Here is a 17,639-nt window from a genome sequence, read left to right as displayed (position 1 = left end):
GTATTTTTCGTAAAGCTATAAAATTAAATTTTAATAATGTGTCAATTAATTTTGCATATATTAAATAGTTTAAAGGTTATTCATTGTCATAGTTGTAGGTGATATATCTATTATAAAAATTAATAAATGAATTTCTAAATATATTCAATTGTAAATGGTATTTGTACATTTATGATGTACTATCAAACTACAAATAATGTTTTAAACCATACATTATGCTCTTATATACATAATATACTAAGTAGTTGGAAGTATTTCGAATATTTTTTTTTGAGGTTTTGTCTACCACCTGACCCACTGTGCACCGGTAGGATTTTTTAAATATATTTTTAACTATTTAAAGTGATTGTTTTTTTACAAAAAATATTTTAAAATTTAATAATTTATAAATTTTAATATTATATAATTTATTAATATTATATATGTTTATAGTTTTTTTTAATTATCTTTACAATTAACTGACGGGCCGGATAAAAGGTTGCTGAGGGCCGGAGTTGGCCCGCGGCACCCCTTTTATTGTGGCACCCCTGGTCTATTGCAATTGTAAGCTGAAGAGATTAATAATAATAATAAAAAAACTTGATCTTCTGTTTCACAGTTAACCACCAATTTTTCTAAAACAAACTTTGCAATTTTAATAAGTTAAGCAGTTTGTTTCTTAAAACTAATTTGCTTTCATTTTTTTTTCGCTCTCACAAAAAAACAAAACTTTATAAATATTCACACTCTTAGGCGCCGACTTTTGATTTTGACCAATGGGGAGAACGAAAAAGGCAAAGATTTCCTCCTCCCCCATATCCAGAATCCTTCATTGTGACAATAGATTGATTGACAAGTGATTTAATCTCTTCATAGTCATTATATTTCTTAAATATGTCTTCTTAGCATAGAAAATGATTGCTCTGTAGTAAATGTTGTTATTGAAACTGTCATAATTAAGTGCACGAAGTTTTTTAAGCTCTATTACATGAATCATGTTTTTTTGATGACATTTTAAAACATTTTAAACGTCCATGAAAAATGATACTTTTAAATATTTGGCTTCAATTCATGAGTCATTTCCCTATGCAATTTAATTCGATATTTAGATTATCTTTATAAAAGTCACAAACTGTTTTTGGAGAGACTTCTAGTTCTTTTAGTTCTTCCCACATGACAGTATTAAATTTTTCTCTCATCTTGTAAATGGTGTCTTTCAATATATCAATAATATCAGTGCATGTTTTTAATTGTAAACTTCTACTCAGGATAATGGTATGAGTTCCTTCCAAATGTTTTATGATGCCACTAGTAATTTTCAACATAATAAATGTGCCTTATCCAGTTGCTTCATGAATCCGTTTGCTTTTGCCTCCGCCTAACTTTTTTCAATATTTGATAGTTCTAAAAAGAAGTTTCGTAATTCCTCATAATTGTTCAGTAGTGATGCAAGCGATGTGTATTGCGACGTCCATCGTGTATTGATGCAAGCGATGTGTATTGCAACGTCGTGTATGACAAAATAGTCTCAAGGACAAGTTGTCACTTTCTTGCTAAAATGTCTTGAACCAAACAAATCTCTTCGATAATTCGTGAATGAACCAGTTTTTAAAAGTTAAAGCTACAGACGTTTCGCAATTGAGTTCTTGGTCCTCTGTAACCAAGAACTCAATTGCAAAACGTCTGAAGCTCTAACTTTTAAAAACTGACACAAATTTTGAAGCTTCATTTATATGATCTGGAATGGCGAGTCCTTGTCTTGCGAATAAGGCAACAGTAATATAATTTTATCGAGAGCTTCTCTTGATTCCTTCATTTGTTAAGATATATTTATACCTTTATTTTTCTATGATTCTTTGGTGATATTTTATCGATAATTTGCCGATTTTTCATGCTTTCAATGGCTTTTTTCCAATTATTAAATCCTTCTGTGGTAAATTTTGAATTAACGGCCTTGTTAGTTTTGTTTCTTTGACGTTGAACAGAACGTTTTATTTAATTTTTGTAATAGTTAAGGTGGTAGGCCTATGAAAAAATTTTTTCAAGTATTAAAGATATATTTACAATAAAACTAATCAGTTGTTAACAATAATTATGAAATTAAACATAAAATCAATAAAATATATAAAAAAGTGCCTCGCTTGCCTCGAAATTATATTAAATAGTGTGAAAAAAACGAAAACTTCAAAACACAATTTCTCAAAAACGACAATAAATCAAAACTTCAAATTTGGTATGGTAGTTCTACATATGTATAAAATTCATTTGTCATAGGATTTTTAAATTTGCCTTCCTAGTTCAGATTATATTGACTTTTAAACTTGAATATATATTTTTATAAAAAAACTCTGGCAGATAAAACCACATTGTAGCGCCCCAAAAAAAGAAATTTTAAAAATCTTATGACAAATGAATTCTACATGTATGATGAACATATCCTGAAAATTTCAGCTTAATTGCTTACTTTAAACTGGAGATATCATGTTTTAAAATTTAAAAAAAAACTAAAAATCTCAAAATGAGAAAAATCGAGTCAAAAATTTAAAATCAAAAAATTACGTCTAAAAACACTCCTTAAAAGCTACCAGTGCTATATGAATCAGTTTTTTCAGTATCTAAGTATCCTTTATGAAGAGATCTAAGTTTTTTTCTTTGCCTTTTGCATATTGAAGTTGATTTACGACGCTTGTTTACAATTCGCTTTTGGTCCTTTAAAATCAGTTTTGGAATAGTCAATGATCCTAACAATCCGAAGTGACTTAAAACAGATTTTACCCCATCTCCACCGTCATTATAATGAACTATTGCAGAGTTTATACAAAGTTCAAATGTTCTTCTACTTACAAAAATGTTTTTAGGACATCGAGTCCATAAAATTGAATGAAATGCTTCATTTGAATTTTGGGTTTGACCATGTAAACATTTACTTAGCAAATCGTCATCAGATAAATCTTTAAAAATAGGTTTTATTATATTATGAATAAAGATAAGCAAGTTAATTTTGTTTGTGTGAGTACTTGTACCTTTAAGCTTATCTAGTTGCCACTTGCACCATGAATATTCATCCCTAGGACACATAGAATGACGAATGCTATTATCACTAAAATTTGTACTGTGCCACAAAACTGCTCCTATTGCTTTTTTCATTGCATAAATGCTGTTAGTGTTATTTCTAATTGCAATACCATAATAATTCTGCATTGAGTTAATTGCACTATTAGTCAAATTTCCTTTTCCATGGGGGGGTTTATTTGTTCCTTTATACTTATGTACAATTTTTCGCAAGCGTGTACCAAGTCGCTTCTGCACATGCCCAATGCATTCTAATTTTATTGGTTGAATATTATAACTTTTATATGGGTTAGATTCTTCAACTTCTTTAAAAGAGGAAGTATCACCGTCCCCGAGGTATTCATGATAAATCAAATTAGCCTCTTTTTACTTATGCAAGATGAAACTTTTTCTGATGAAATATTTGAAAGATTTATTCTTGAATATTTGTTTAAAGGAGGATTTTTCTTTCTTTTTCGTGAAAAATTTTGCTTGTTGCTTTTTTTAGAAGACATTACAATTATACACCAGTACAACTTGTTTGATTTAAATCAAGAGTTGAAAAATTCATAAATAATGATTTTATTCCACAACCAATATACAGTTCAATACGACAATTATTATAAGAAAATGTGATTTTAAAGCATGACCAAAAACAGCGCAGATCTATATTAAATTGGAAAAAGAAGCTTCACAAGATTTGTCATTTTGACCATCAAATTTGGGTAAAATAAAGGTTTTAATCTTTCGTTGCTATGGCGTTGCTAAGGTAAATAAACAAACTAGCTGATAATATAAGTTATTTTAAACCCTTTTAGTTTGATCAAACCTAAACAAGTTATATATCAGAAGATAGAGGATAAATTTTTACATAAATACAATATATTACCTATTTTTTCAATTTTTGATCAAAAATCTCTATTTTTCATAGGCCTACCACCTTAAGCTATTTGTATCTGGCTCGTTTACCGAGCCAGCCCGTTTGCCGAAATATCGACGTCATCAATGTTTTAACTTAATTGTATTTTGCGTTTATATGAATAAACGAGCTAGCCCGGATAGCGAGATCTCACTGTTTTTTGCCGAGATCTCGGCAAACAGGCTGGTTAATTTCATATATAAATTTGTACGCATGCGTACAAATTCTTACATTTTTTAAATTTGAAAGCTTCCGTGTAAAATAATAAATTTAATAATAAAACTGGCAACTTCCGTGTGCTTAAAACTTTAGTTGTTTTGCTTTTATAATTTACCAAAGATCCAGTATCTTTTAAGTCATATAAAGTAATAGCTACTTTTTTATCTGATGATTGAGCTCTAGAGTTAGGCGAAAAAGGGTCAGGAGATAACTCTGAAACCAAATTCATGAAAAGAAACCGTGAAAACCTAAAATTTGTTTTCCATACATCAATGGGAGCTACACCAGTTATTATATTATGCCACCATAAATCAGTTCTGCCAGTTTTAAACCAGCAACTACGATTTTTTCTTTTAAGGCGCCTCTCTCTTGCTTGTTTCATCTTTTGAAGTGATTGTGATTGTTTTCGTAAAAAAATAATATTTAAAAAATTATCAAATTTAAATTTGTGAAGCTTACATAATACAATTAGGCTATAATAAGTATTATTTGTGTTATAATACCAGTTAAACATATTGTTAAAATGCTGTGTTTTTTTGTCGCTAGCCGCCATCTTTAAAGCTATTATTTTACCGGTAAAGAGACCAGCCCTGCTAGAAAAAGCCAGGCTGACCTCGATATCATTTTTTATTTTTTTGGCAAAAATTCATATCAACGCAATTTTAAACCTGGCTCGTTTTCCGGGCTAGCTCGGCAAACGGTCTAGCCCTTGTCCATTTAAGCAGGCCCAAAGTGTGCTTCTACCGGCTACAACATTAAACTAATAATATATTATCACGGATTATCACAGGGGCAAAAAGCTACTTTCGCCCCCGTGCATAATATTCCGGGGGAAACCACTGCCCTTGTTGCCCCCTATGGATTCGGCACCTATGTTTACACTAAATTGTTGCACCTTGGTCAACTGCACAGGATGTTGATTTATACCAGTTAACCACAAAATCAGAAAAAAAAGGTGTTTTAAAAATAAAAATTTATTATACTATATTTATTACTATATTTATTATTCTATTTTACTAACAAACACAGCGAAGTTTAAGATATCTACATATTACATTTATCATGTATAAAAATTTAGTACATTTATTAAACATTTAGTACAAGCTTCTAAAAGTAAAGGAAAACAACATACTACAAGTTCTACAGGAATTCTTCTTTTTCTTTTCTTACTTCAAATAAACAAGTTTGAGATTCTTATTGACTGTTAACCGGCACCTATAACTTCTCTGTAATGTTTTGAAAAAGTAATTTGCTGCTTAATAGCGTCTGTTAAAAACCATTCCATTGAGATCAAAATTTGTCATTTTATTTTTCAAACTTCTATTACCGTATTGTTGTTCACTTTTTTATAAGTGCTTTATTATTATTATTTTTATTAAAGCTGTACATCTTCATGAAATTAAATTGGACTAAATATGGAGATTATATAAATAACTAGGAATGATAAGAATAGTTTTTAGATTTTAAGTAAATTTTAAACATCCAAACAACATGAAAAGTTCTAAGCTGAAATCGAGACAAATTTCGTGTATATTTCAGTCTGCCACACGGATCCATTTCTTTATGAATCCGGGCCATAGTCAGTAAGTTCTCAAGTGTATTTGAAATTCATATCCTAGCTTATCTCAACAATCAAATGTTAACATTCTTTTGTTAACGATTCTTTTTAAATTAAATTTTTTAATTATTCTTGGCTGTTATCTTTATCTTGTAACAAATTTTACTTGTAGTCAAGGAAAATGAAGACTGTTTTGGCTAGTGAGACGATAACAATCCCTGATGGAGGTTAGTTACAAATATTCTAATAAAATTCTTGTGTTTTTTATATTATTTATATAATTTTATTTCTAAACCTAACATTCTTATCATCAATTTTATGAAAAAATAAAAATTCTATGGAAAATTAGTTAATTTAAGATGTACAAATGATGAAAGCTGCAGTGTAATGTTTCCAATTTGAATTTTAAAATTCTGATCAGTTGTGGTGAAAGATTTGTAAGGGTGTGTTAGCTTTGCAGAGAGGCCTTCTTATACAATGATATAGAATCATTATTTGGAAATCTTCTCTAAGAGGAAGGTAATAAATAGACTTCATTAACGCACATCTGTGTTTTATTAAAAAAAAATAACAATAACAACCAAAAACAGTAAATGCATCAAAAAACAAATATGAATTTCTCTAGGAGTTCTTTCTAGGTAGGTGTTCAATTTATTTTTGTTACAAAAAGATCATTAAACCAGAAGTACCTAGCTTTAAAATATTAAAATGCTGTAAATTTGCTTGTGAGTGCCATATTTTAGTTTTAAAAAGCAACTAAAGTAGCATTATGTTAATGTTTGTTATGATATGATATATCTGATAAATTTTTTTTTTTTCTCTACCTTTAGTCACTCTGAAAATGAATGGTCGCTCCATCACAGTGACTGGCCCTCGTGGTTCTCTGCACAGGAATTTTAATCATCTTAATCTTGAATTGACTCTTCTGAATAATAAAAAAATTCGAGTTGATGTTTGGTTTGCATTAAGAAAGCAATTGGCTTGCTTGAGAACTATCTGCAGTCACATTAATAACATGATAAAAGGAGTTCAGTATGTAAGTAACTACACATTGTAATTAATTTATTGGTTACAGCAGTCACAACATCTACTCTTAAAGAAAGATGGAAGAATCCCTTTTGTTTAAAACTGTCTTTAATATTAACTGCGAGTTAAAAAGCTGATATCTACAAATAGGTTTGGTGCTACTCAAATTTCTCCCTCCCCTCCCCCTATTCTTATGATTGATTCTGATAGAGAATATAATCCTGATTAAGAATTGTATAAAAACAAAGGTCTCAAAATCAATGGAAAGTGCTCTATTCTGAAGTTGAAAGTACAAAAATATACAAATTGCTAATATTCATCATTTTGAGTTTACTAACTTAATGATGGATTTTTTTTTCAACTGCATACTATTGCCTGTCTGGTTTCTACCATAAAATAATATTTTCAGGTTGTTTTTTTTTTTTAGGGTAATTAGATAAATGAGCTATAAAACATGTTATTCTTTTGAAACATGATTCCTTGTGAATTTTAATTTATAACAGAATTTTTGACTATGTTTTCATTAAAAATCTTTATTATTAGGGGGAAAGGGTGGGCAGAAAGTCAAGTAGCGCCAACAGGTTTTATGTTTTAAACTATAGCATAACAATAGGGTAGAAAATATGAAGGGCCTACCTGCAATTTTAGTGAACCATTAGTTTCGTAAAATATTTAGGTTTTTGTAGCATTAACTTGATGTTTTGTTTATCATGGATTTAATAAATTCAACAAATGATGCTTTCTCTGAGTTTATTAAATAGTTTTGATTAAGCATCAGTACAGTATTTAAATGTGTATAGTGAGGGTAACATGTTATTAGTAGCATTTAAGTATATAATCTCTTATTTTTATAACTTAACACAATAAATGATGAAAAGGAAAATAAGGTCTAATAGTACTTTTGATGTATATATTTTTTATTTATTAAAAAAAAACAAGATTTTAAAACAAATAATACTCTGGTATCTGCATTTTATGGTATTTTGATTAACTTTTTTAGTTTTAATTTTTAAGACATTTAAATGGCAAACTTGTAGATTTAACTAAACTTAGAACTAAAATTAGAATATCAGTACATCTGTTGTGCAGTGTTACATGATAGCTCCCTTATTATTGATCTGAAATATGCAAACAAGGTTTTTTTTTCTTAAGATTTGTTTCTGAACTTGTAAGTTTCCTTATATTATGGTTTAAATTTGTTTCTTAGGGTTTCTTATACAAAATGCGATCTGTGTATGCACATTTCCCAATTAATCTTAATATATTGGAGGATGGTAAAGCTGTTGAAGTCAGAAATTACCTTGGTGAAAAATACAATCGAGTAGTTAAGATGCGATCAGGTGTAACTTGCTCATTATCTGGAAATAAAGATGAAATTATAATTCAAGGAAATGATATTGAGTTGGTCTCAAATTCAGGTAAAAAAATTGGTGAACTTTAGAATTCTTTTTGTTGCTTTTTATGTTTTTTTTTTTGTTTTTTTTATCTAAATGTGTTTTTATGTATATATTTTTTAGCTGCTTTGATCAATCAATCAGTGCGTGCTAAGAACAAAGACATCAGAAAATTTTTAGATGGTATTTATGTGTCAGAAAAAACAACTGTTGTCCCAATTGATGACTAAGAATCATCAAGTATTTGCCATTACTTTGTTGTATTTTATTAGAACTGTAGTCCCAGGTTAAAAGAAAAGGTTTTTCAATGCATGTTCATAAGATCTATAATTAAGCTACACTTAATATCCTTGTAGTAGGCAATATGCAAAAAATAGTTTTAAAAATTTGGCCATGTTATTATTTTTAATTACACGATTGTTATCGTTTTCTTTTAATAAGTTACGGATAATCATTAAAAGCGAAGTAAGCGAAAAATACTTTTATCATTCTTAAAAAATTTTTTGTTAAAGATCAGCACATTGGTCGCCCGCTGTCTAAGGTCCAGTCGTGGGCTGTAAATTTCTGAAAAATCCTCTTAAAAAAAATTAGGCCAAGGATAGATTTCTCGCCAAGATTTATGTTAATTGATACTCTGAATGTTACGTAATTTATAGGCGAAACTCAGAATTGCCACGATGCTATCTGTGGGATAAACTTCAGGATCAAATAGAACCACTCTCCATTCTGATGCAGTTATAGGAGAGTCGATTTAGTTCTTGCGGCCTAAGTATCATGTTTGCTGCAGGAAGCGATTCTGCTCAATATTATGGAAGGTTGAAACAAGATAACATTAAAAGTATGTGAAGTATCGCAAAACCGAACGCCGATCCTTAGTATTTATTTCTACTTGGTATTAATATTTTCGTAAATCTGCACCATTATTAAAATACTAGAACCATACTATAAATGTAATATAGTTCTAGCATTTAAAAAAAATGAGATTGCTGCTGAGAAAGTTACTTGAAATGAAAGTTTACTGAAAATCAAGTGTTAAGTGTTATTCATTTCAAAAAGTATATTTGGTTTCAAAAACTCTGGGAATTCTTCAGCGTGACATAGCAGCTATATTGTTTATTGATCTCTTGCCATTCATCTTTTTTCCATTCTCTCTATTTTTGATGAAAGTTAATGTAAAATGTAAATCAAATTTTACACTAAAATAAATTTTCAAGGATAAGAAAACGCTTTTTAAGAAAAGCTTTTTGATTCATGTTTTTAGTATTTGCATTAGGATTGAAAATTTCGCAGTTTTTTGAGATCCTGAAATCATGGAAATGAGCACTTAATCCCGTGATTAGACTTTTTAAAGATTAAAAGAAAAAAATAATTTAATTATTTTTAAACTTAAATTTCTTCCGTAGAGTTTTGAGTATTTTGAATGAAAATGGCTATATAAAAATTGATCTTTTTTATTACTTTAACATGCTTTCATATTTCAATTGGTTAGGAAAGTATGAAGAAATGTTTCTAACTTTTTAGAACTACCGGCTGGTTGTCTTTAAATAGTATTAACTATTAATGCATAACTTAAGAGGGCAAATTTTTCAATTCCGCCAACCAAAGAACACATTTTATAACTACAACATGTATATACTCCAAAACATCTTTCACATGCCGATTGAGTTTGCAACGTATGAATTGAAGCCAACTTTCATTCGTTTTATTCCAAATAGCTGCACAAACACACAATAAGTCTTCATCTCTATTAATTCTCAGTTGAAAACCACCAGATGTACTTGACTGATTTGGGTCATTCGGAAAAAAGAATTTATTTATATCAAACTTGACAGCTTTGTTTTCATCTTTTTTTATCTTTTGACTTGTGTTTTGTTTTAGCAATATTATTATGTGAAGCCTTTTTAGCAGGTGTCTCCTTGATGAGTTTGATATTTTCTCACGGTCGTTCAGAGGTGACAAGTTATTATACGCAAGCGCAGTAGTAACTTTAAAAAAGTCAAATTTTAATAATGGCTACGGTCCGTAGCAACGAATTTTTTTATTTAGTTGACTGATTATTTATAAATGTTTCCATATAAATCAACATTTTAAACTCTTTCTAAAACTAAAATCATAATAAGTATATCTCAGTTGCATAAGAAAATGATTCAAATAAGATAAAGTTTATATCAAAAAGTTTAAAGTTGCGCTTTTCTAAGTAAATTAACATTCTTGAATATGCTGATTTGTTTACACTTTTAAAAATATATTATCTAATTTTCTGAGCGTAGAAATTAAATAATTTTTTTTTTAAAATTCAGATGAGTTTTTATAGTATTTAACACTTTTATCAGATCTTAGCACTCAATTTTTTCTTCTTGTAAATAAACATACAAACACCCACACAGCTATATATATATATATATATATATATATATATATATATATATATATATATATATATATATATATATATATATATATATATATATATATATATATATATATATATATATATATATATTTATCGCTCAAAAAAAATGTAAAAAGACTTCCAAATTTGTAAACAAATCAAAGAAAAAGTTTTTTTAGGTAGATCCTCTTCAATCATAAAATAATATTCCTCTTTCATTTTACTTACTTCTTAATAAAATTAAGTTACCGAGACATTACTAACAGTCTAAAAGCTGGTTATCAACGTAGACGATTTTAAAAAACGTGATAAGTAATGAAAAATTGGTCGCTAAGTAAAAATTCATTCTGTAACGAAGGTCCGTAGCCATTTTGAAAGTTCTAAAATTTTCATAATCCAACTGCGCTTGCGCACAATAACCTGTCGCTTATTAACAGAGTTTGAACGACCGTGTTCTGGCAATCTGATGATTGTAATACGCGGTTTTACGTAAGTAGAGTTACACTTCTTTTTTGGAAAAGTTACTTAGTTACCAGTCCTTAAATTACATAAATTATGGTCTCATGAATGTTTGTTTTTTGAACATTTCTGTCTTTTTGTATTTAAATGCTTTCACAGTAATACAAACCACAATAAAAAAAAGCATCTATGACTATTGATATACATGCTACTTCAATGTCAATCTATATTGCTAATTCAATTTAATTCAAATTTGCCTTTAAAGTGTCTTTAAGTGCTTGAATTGAAAGCAGCGATCTCTTTGTACTTCTAGGGATAAATTTTTAATAATCAACAACAAAATAGTAATAATGTTCAACAAGCTCTTGCATCACGAGCCACTATGATGCTCACTATTTTTCCACTATGATGCTCAACTATTTCATTGAATGTGTCAAGGAATTTATAATCAACAAGGCCAACTGTGTTAAGGAACTTCCTCTTAAAACAGATGGTCAATATTTTGAAATCTTGGGAACATCTTAGGATATTAGCAATATATTAGCAGTCACACTCTCTATTTTTAGCCGTAAGGTTTTCTCATTGTGGATATGTTCTAATTAATAATTGTGTAGCAAGGCTTTTCTTACACCTGTAGACTTTATAAATTGCCAACACTCGCACATACAGCTGTATTCAACAAAATAGAGACTGAAAATACAGGCTTTTCAATTTTCTACTCAAATTTTAATTTTTCACAGAAGAATATTTGTAGCAACCACTAAGTAACTTATTTCTAAGAGCAATTTCACAAAAGTTAGTAAACCGAAACTTAATTTTTAAAATAGTAGCACCATTTACCAAGTAAAAATATTACCACCCATATGCATTGTTCTTGGTAGTTAAAAAAAAGTGTTTTGACATTTTTATTGATACTGTTAATTTACTAAATGAGCCGTTGAAAGAATTACATTGAGGAAAAGTGTTTATTGGTGCCTACGTAAACCTAAGCAAAACAAGTTAGAACCTATAAAAAAGTTCAAGTTATTGTTGAATGTTTACTGGAGTAATGCCTTTTCGATCCTTCATGTGCTCATCAATATCAGAATGCCGCCACGAATAGCTAACAAGTCAGTATATTTTACAGACTGTAAAGCACAGTGAAAAATCAATATTCGGGCTTTTTCTCGTACTATGGAGTTGCGTCTATAATTTGGATAAAAAATGTAATGGATTAAAGGTACTATGGATCAATGCTTTTACAAAAAGTACGCTGGTATGCAAAATATACCTACGCTGAGTAAAAAATGCCTTTAAAATGAGTATTTCTTTTCTCCAAATAACGACCTTAAGCACACTAATAAAACTACAAATTGATTTCAACCAAACAAGACTCCAGGTAATGGACAGGTCTGTCCAGTCATGGGACCTGAATCTTATAGAAAATCTACGGCTGATATTAAAAAAAGAACAGTTTTTAAAAAGAATCCTACAACAACAACTGAATCGACTTGATATGCTATACCATCTGAAAGGTGAGAATCGCTTGTAGATTAAATGCAGAGTTGTTATATAACTATATATAGTTTTTATATTTTTATGATAAAAAAGCCGCATGATAATCAGTATTTTGACATCAAAAAATATGCAAAAATTGGTAAATTAGACAATTTTTTATGCCCCTTCCGGATATCGGCAATGTAACAACATATTGTTTTTCAATTTCTCATTTATCAGTAATTTTAGATGTTAACAAGATTGGATTTGTATGGTAATTTGAAAATGCTTACAAACGCCTACTTCAACTACGGTTGAAAGAAAGCGTTTATAAGCATTTTCAAATTGCAGTATATTGAAAATTTAAGAACGTTGAAGAGCCTCAAAACTAACTCGTTTTTTTTCTATGGTTATTCTTTTGCAACAAGATCATAATGTATATATTTTTTCACTATTAGAATTAAAAAAAAACAAACAGCATAGAGACCGATTTGAAAGTGGTACCGTGATCAGGGGTGACTATGAACAGCGGGGTGAAAATGAACACCAGTACTAGTTTTACAAAATGATGAAGTAGCACATAAAATATAGCCAAAAATTGAAATTTTTTTACTCACTTGCCTTAAAAATAATCTGTTGAAGATAATTTTCGGCTGCCCTCAAAATTATCTTTTCCCGCCTTTTCTCCATCGCATACAAACATTGCAAGTTACGTGGTTAGGGCAATTAACTCACTTATCAAGGAATATCTTAAGAACCCCACATCTAAACGTCATTAAAGTTGGCTCGCATCACGTTCAGGTACATAATGTTTTAATAAAATAATAATTTAAGGTATAGCTTGCCTGTATCCGATTAAAAACTCATTTTAAAATGATATTTTTTTAAATACGAAATTAGGCTTTTCTTTGTAAATTTTAGGAACTATGCCTCGAAATTACAAAAGAAAGGAAAACAGTCGTGTTTATAAAACAAGCTACACAAAAAAAGACATAAAAACAGCTGTAATTAAAGTAAAAAACCATGGATTTACCATAAGGAAGGCTTCAACAATGTACAATATTCCATTAGGAACATTACATAAAAAAGTAAAGCTTGGGGATCAAGTTTCTAAAAAGCATGGCGGACAAACCAGACTTGATAGTAAAATTGAAAATTTATTTGTCCAAACAATTATTCATATGACTGATTGGAGAGTACCATTTGATTCGTTGGACATAAGACTTTTAGTCAAATCTTATTGTGATAAAGTGAAGATAAATGACGCTCGATTCAAAAATAATATGCCTGGGGTAGATTGCATTCAGTCTTTCATGAAGAGACATTGTTTAACAAATAGGGTTGCAGACAATGTGAAACATAGTAGAGCCGTGGTAAACGAAGAAACCCTTAACGAATCTGTTTTAGATATTTTAAAAAATAATTTAGGATTAGGCGCAAATCCACCTGCAAAACGCAAACCACGTGGTCCAAAGGTGGAACCAGGTAAAATAATTCATTGTTTAGAAAAGTCAATGCCATCAAGTTCAACAGAGCTTAACAACAACACAGATAGCAATTGGTACTGTGCTTTATGTAACAAAAAGTGGGTAGAGTTAAGCAATGATGTATGGATTCAATGCGACAATTGCAGTAAACCATATCACCTCCAGTGTTGTGGCCTCATTTATGATAAAGATTATTTTTATGAGCTCAATATTGAAAATATCAACTTTGTATGCAGCATGTGTGAATCATTTGAGAAATTGAAGGATAGTGACAGTTGATGTGCTATTTTATGTAGGATAGCTTTGTAAATATTGTGATACATGTAAATATATTAAAAAAACTAGGTTTTAAAAGTAGTATGTTAATTTTTTAACATGAACTGAATTTAAAAAAAAATTGTTCTAATTACAATAAACTTTCTGTTATCTGTTTGATCTTTAACAGTACTTCCCCCCATTGTATTATTGTAATATAGCCTTAATTTAGGATATGAAAACGATGTGTAGTGTTCAAAGTCACCCCAAATCGGCTGTTCATTTTCACCCCGTTTCGGAAATACGTATATACTCGTGTAAAACCAGAAAACTAAGGCAATTACTTCATAGTGTTGATCAGGCTTACAACTTTTACAGAAAGCTGAAAAGTATAATGTTCTGTTGCAAAAAAAATTGTAGTGATTAGGCAAACAGTTTTCTTCCATGATGCAAAAATGTTCAAAAAGCGTTCATAGTCACCCCCATTCACGGTAATTGTCAGAATGACCACCGTAAAAATGCGGGAAATCGAGACTTTGTGAAAGTCAAATTCTTTGGTTTTTATATCACGCATCTTAAAAACCCAAGAAAAGGATATATACTTGTATGTGTGAAATTCTGTTGCCTACAATAACTTTAATTAGAATCGCATTAGTGAATGTTACTTAAAGTTCTGTCTAAAGTTATCCATAGTTTTCTTATTTTATTGTACTTGATAGTTCTTTAATTTAACATTTAAGTTAGACACAGGCTATTGGTTTTCTAATCAATAAGCACATTTATGATATTAATATATGGTTTTATGGTGATAAAAAAATATCTTAAAATGTTAAGACAAGATATCATCTTAATATTTGACGGAATTTAACTAATTAACTTTAAATTTTGTTTTTATAGGTAGAATACCAGTTTTAAAAAAATGCCTCGTCCTGCCAAAATAGAGAAAGTGTTTGTAACTCAAAGGTTGCCTTGGAGTCCATTTCCACGACGACCCTTACCATTTAGAATGGTGGAGTGGGAAACAAAAAAGTATCCTAAAACTTATCGTGTAACAAAAGCTAAACCACCTTGTCAAGTTTTCAAAGTTGCCCCTATTAAAGATTGGGGTATAGTTCGTAATGACTTAGTAGAAATTTGTTGTGGTGAAGACACAGGGAAACAAGGCAAAGTTAGAGCTGTTGCCCTTAAAAAGAATCTATTAAAAGTTGTTGGTCTTAATTGTTCTCGACAATTCATTCCTGACATAGGTGATGGAAACCCAGGATTTATCTTGTCAGAGGAGCCTCTTCATTTTTCTGAAGTAAAATTAGTTAATCCTCATACTGGGAAGGGTACTGACATTGCTATACATTATGATGAACTTGGTGAAAAAGTACGTGTCTGTAAGGAAACTGGGAATGTGATTCCAAAGCCTCCATTTGAAAGACATGACTGGAAAGAAAGGTCAGCTGTGAAAGAAGGGGATTTTGACACACGGGCAGATATTGTTCAGCAATACACATATATGCCTTCATTGCTTTTTTTCCATGAAGAAATCATAAAAGAAATGAACATTCCAATGTCAGTAAAAAAAGCAGAGCTTGAAAGAAGAGACTTAATAATGAAAGAAATAGAAGAAGAAGTAATTCAAGAAAAATTATTGAAATCAGATCCAGTTCCTGAAAATAAGTCTTTTTTAGCAAATATAAAAGAAAGATTTTTTTCCTGGCTTTAGTTGTAAATCTGTATCTCATATTGTTTTTCTTATGTATTTGAATAAATATTTAAAATTTTTTTAAATTTTAATTAAAACAAAAAAATTGAAAAATAAATGATTGTTTTACTCAAAGTTATATGATTTGTGCTCTAATGGTTTTCTCCTTTGAATTTGTATCTGTTAATATGAAAACTTTAAGATACAGGAAAAATTTACTTTACCCGTAAAATACTTGTTTTCATATTATCTTTTTTTTTTTTTTTATAGTTTTTATAGCTTTTTTTTCTTTTTCTTTTTCTTTATAACTTTTTTTTTTTACTTTGAAAAGTATTTGAATTGTTAAACTATATAAATCATTCTATACACAAATTGAATAAACATTTTGATTAGGGGTAAATAAGTATAGTAAATGTCTACACTAGCTCAAGATATAGGCAGAGTTTGTTTGGGGTTGATATCAGAAAAGCAAAGTGAACGGAAGGTATTTATTTTCAATAAAATACTTTATACATTGTGGTTAATTATTATATACAGCATGTATACTTACAAATTTGTTTTTTAGGTATTGTGTTTTATTTAAATTGGTAAAAATCCTTTTTTAAAATTGGTATGCTTATACTATAAAGATCATTCAATAGAACAAGTTAACTTGGTACTATCTTGTACCATTTGATTATAATAAAAATTTTTAATAAATTATATTTTGAATATATTGAATATTTATACTAGTGTTAATGTAATTTTTGTAGTTGACCAAAATCGACTAATACATTTTTAAAATTGACTAAGTCAACTAAAAGTCGATTTAGTCGAAATATGTGAATAAAATTTTTTATTATAATCATATACTTTAATGTTACATGACTTTTTATTTTTTAGATGCTATGAAATAAATAGAACTTTAAGAGATTAACAAAAAAACTAGGTGTTATGTAATACTGCTAACACATGCTGTTATTAGGAGCATTTTCTTTGTTTGACTTTAATTCATCTAATCTGTTAGGTGAATTAAAGTTGAATAAACAAAAAAAATAAAATGGAAATAACAATCACAAAGAAAAGAGAAAAAAAAACACAGATGGGCGTTTTATATCATTTTTCACAATAATTAAAGCATTAAATCAACAAAAAGTTTAATAATTAAAAAGCAGTGGCATAAATAGGTGTGGGCAGATGGGGCTGCTAAACTTTTTTTGGGGTGGCAGATTTACAAAACCTTTTTGCATCCTTAACTGAGTACCATGACACATTTAACATTTTCTTTTAAAAAGTGAGCTATAATGAGAAAAAGGAAATATATTAATGAAGTGGTGGTACATACAATAAGCTAAGAGTTAAGTTTATTTGATTCAGCAAATTAGGTTCATATTAGGCTGGATTAAAAAAAATCTCCTTACTAACTGGTCAGCATCATAACAATATTAAAGATTAATTATATTAAATCAGGTGAAAAAATAGAAATAATGATGTTAGGATAATTACCTTCTAAATCGACTTTTAGTTGATTAGTAGGAAACCCATAGTTAATTAAATTGACTAATCAATTTTTCAAAGTTGACTAATTTTGACTTTTAACTAGTTGGGTTTTAGTTGATTTAGTAGAAGTTGATAACAACACTAATTTGTACTAAAGTACTTGGAGTTAAAATTCATGTTTTTTGATTAGTTTAAAAATTTTTAAAATCTGTCAAGTTAATTAGTTTAAATTATCAAATAGATATGTGCAAT

General features: G+C 29.1%; 6 protein-coding genes across 15 annotated transcripts in view; 4 read left to right on the top strand and 2 right to left on the bottom strand.

Moving 5' to 3' along the window:
- The window catches only part of LOC145194091 (rho GTPase-activating protein 24-like), a 206,743-nt gene that overhangs the window by 131,358 nt on the left and 57,746 nt on the right, over positions 1-17,639 (bottom strand). The gene's annotated exons all lie outside the window — the stretch shown is intronic.
- LOC149891911 (uncharacterized) lies at positions 2,520-3,973 on the bottom strand. The gene is made up of 2 exons (XM_090078977.1): positions 3,920-3,973; positions 2,520-3,794 (listed from the first exon to the last, which is right to left on the bottom strand). Exon 2 carries the CDS (start codon positions 3,178-3,180, stop codon positions 2,554-2,556), a length of 627 nt encoding a protein of 208 aa, XP_089935103.1. The 5' UTR covers positions 3,181-3,794; positions 3,920-3,973; the 3' UTR covers positions 2,520-2,553.
- Positions 5,658-8,399, top strand: LOC145189847 (large ribosomal subunit protein uL6-like). Its single transcript, XM_080066535.2, has 5 exons — positions 5,658-5,751; positions 5,899-5,953; positions 6,557-6,762; positions 7,960-8,170; positions 8,270-8,399. Exons 2-5 carry the CDS (start codon positions 5,908-5,910, stop codon positions 8,374-8,376), a joined length of 570 nt encoding a protein of 189 aa, XP_079922661.2. The 5' UTR covers positions 5,658-5,751; positions 5,899-5,907; the 3' UTR covers positions 8,377-8,399.
- Positions 13,134-14,370, top strand: LOC149891910 (uncharacterized). The gene is made up of 2 exons (XM_090078974.1): positions 13,134-13,274; positions 13,395-14,370. The coding sequence occupies exon 2, from the start codon at positions 13,400-13,402 to the stop codon at positions 14,237-14,239; it is 840 nt and encodes a 279-aa protein (XP_089935100.1). The 5' UTR covers positions 13,134-13,274; positions 13,395-13,399; the 3' UTR covers positions 14,240-14,370.
- On the top strand, positions 14,726-16,047 carry LOC145195305 (large ribosomal subunit protein uL24m-like). Its single transcript, XM_090078976.1, has 2 exons — positions 14,726-14,819; positions 15,113-16,047. The coding sequence occupies exon 2, from the start codon at positions 15,135-15,137 to the stop codon at positions 15,927-15,929; it is 795 nt and encodes a 264-aa protein (XP_089935102.1). The 5' UTR covers positions 14,726-14,819; positions 15,113-15,134; the 3' UTR covers positions 15,930-16,047.
- The window catches only part of LOC145197219 (serine-protein kinase ATM-like), a 44,382-nt gene continuing 42,907 nt past the window's right edge, over positions 16,165-17,639 (top strand). For 2 of the 5 annotated variants that reach the window (XM_090078947.1, XM_090078946.1), the window contains exon 1: positions 16,182-16,392. In XM_090078947.1, coding sequence (XP_089935073.1) covers positions 16,321-16,392 — 72 coding nt within the window. In that variant the 5' untranslated portion in view covers positions 16,182-16,320. Of the gene's footprint in view, positions 16,393-17,639 lie in introns of all 5 variants that reach the window. The other 3 variants (XM_090078951.1, XM_090078948.1, XM_090078949.1) reach the window with 3 other exon arrangements.

This window comes from Hydra viridissima, unplaced genomic scaffold, assembly GCF_058129835.1.
Source record: "Hydra viridissima isolate aposymbiotic clone 2 unplaced genomic scaffold, HvirCarnegie_v1 scaffold_2, whole genome shotgun sequence".
Classification (NCBI taxonomy): Eukaryota; Metazoa; Cnidaria; class Hydrozoa; order Anthoathecata; family Hydridae; genus Hydra; species Hydra viridissima.
The sequence above is the reverse complement of the archived record's forward strand: the minus strand, read 5'-3'. Positions and strand labels throughout refer to the sequence as shown.

Bases quoted from the DNA above. Each gene is read 5' to 3' on its own strand.
- LOC149891911 (XM_090078977.1), bottom strand. From the start codon at position 3,180: ATGCAGAATTATTATGGTATTGCAATTAGAAATAACACTAACAGCATT.
- LOC145189847 (XM_080066535.2), top strand. From the start codon at position 5,908: ATGAAGACTGTTTTGGCTAGTGAGACGATAACAATCCCTGATGGAG. The intron at 6,763-7,959 runs GTAAGTAACTAC...TTTGTTTCTTAG, and splicing joins TGATAAAAGGAGTTCAGTAT to GGTTTCTTATACAAAATGCG. The intron at 8,171-8,269 runs GTAAAAAAATTG...TATATTTTTTAG, and splicing joins TGAGTTGGTCTCAAATTCAG to CTGCTTTGATCAATCAATCA.
- LOC149891910 (XM_090078974.1), top strand. From the start codon at position 13,400: ATGCCTCGAAATTACAAAAGAAAGGAAAACAGTCGTGTTTATAAAACA.
- LOC145195305 (XM_090078976.1), top strand. From the start codon at position 15,135: ATGCCTCGTCCTGCCAAAATAGAGAAAGTGTTTGTAACTCAAAGGTTG.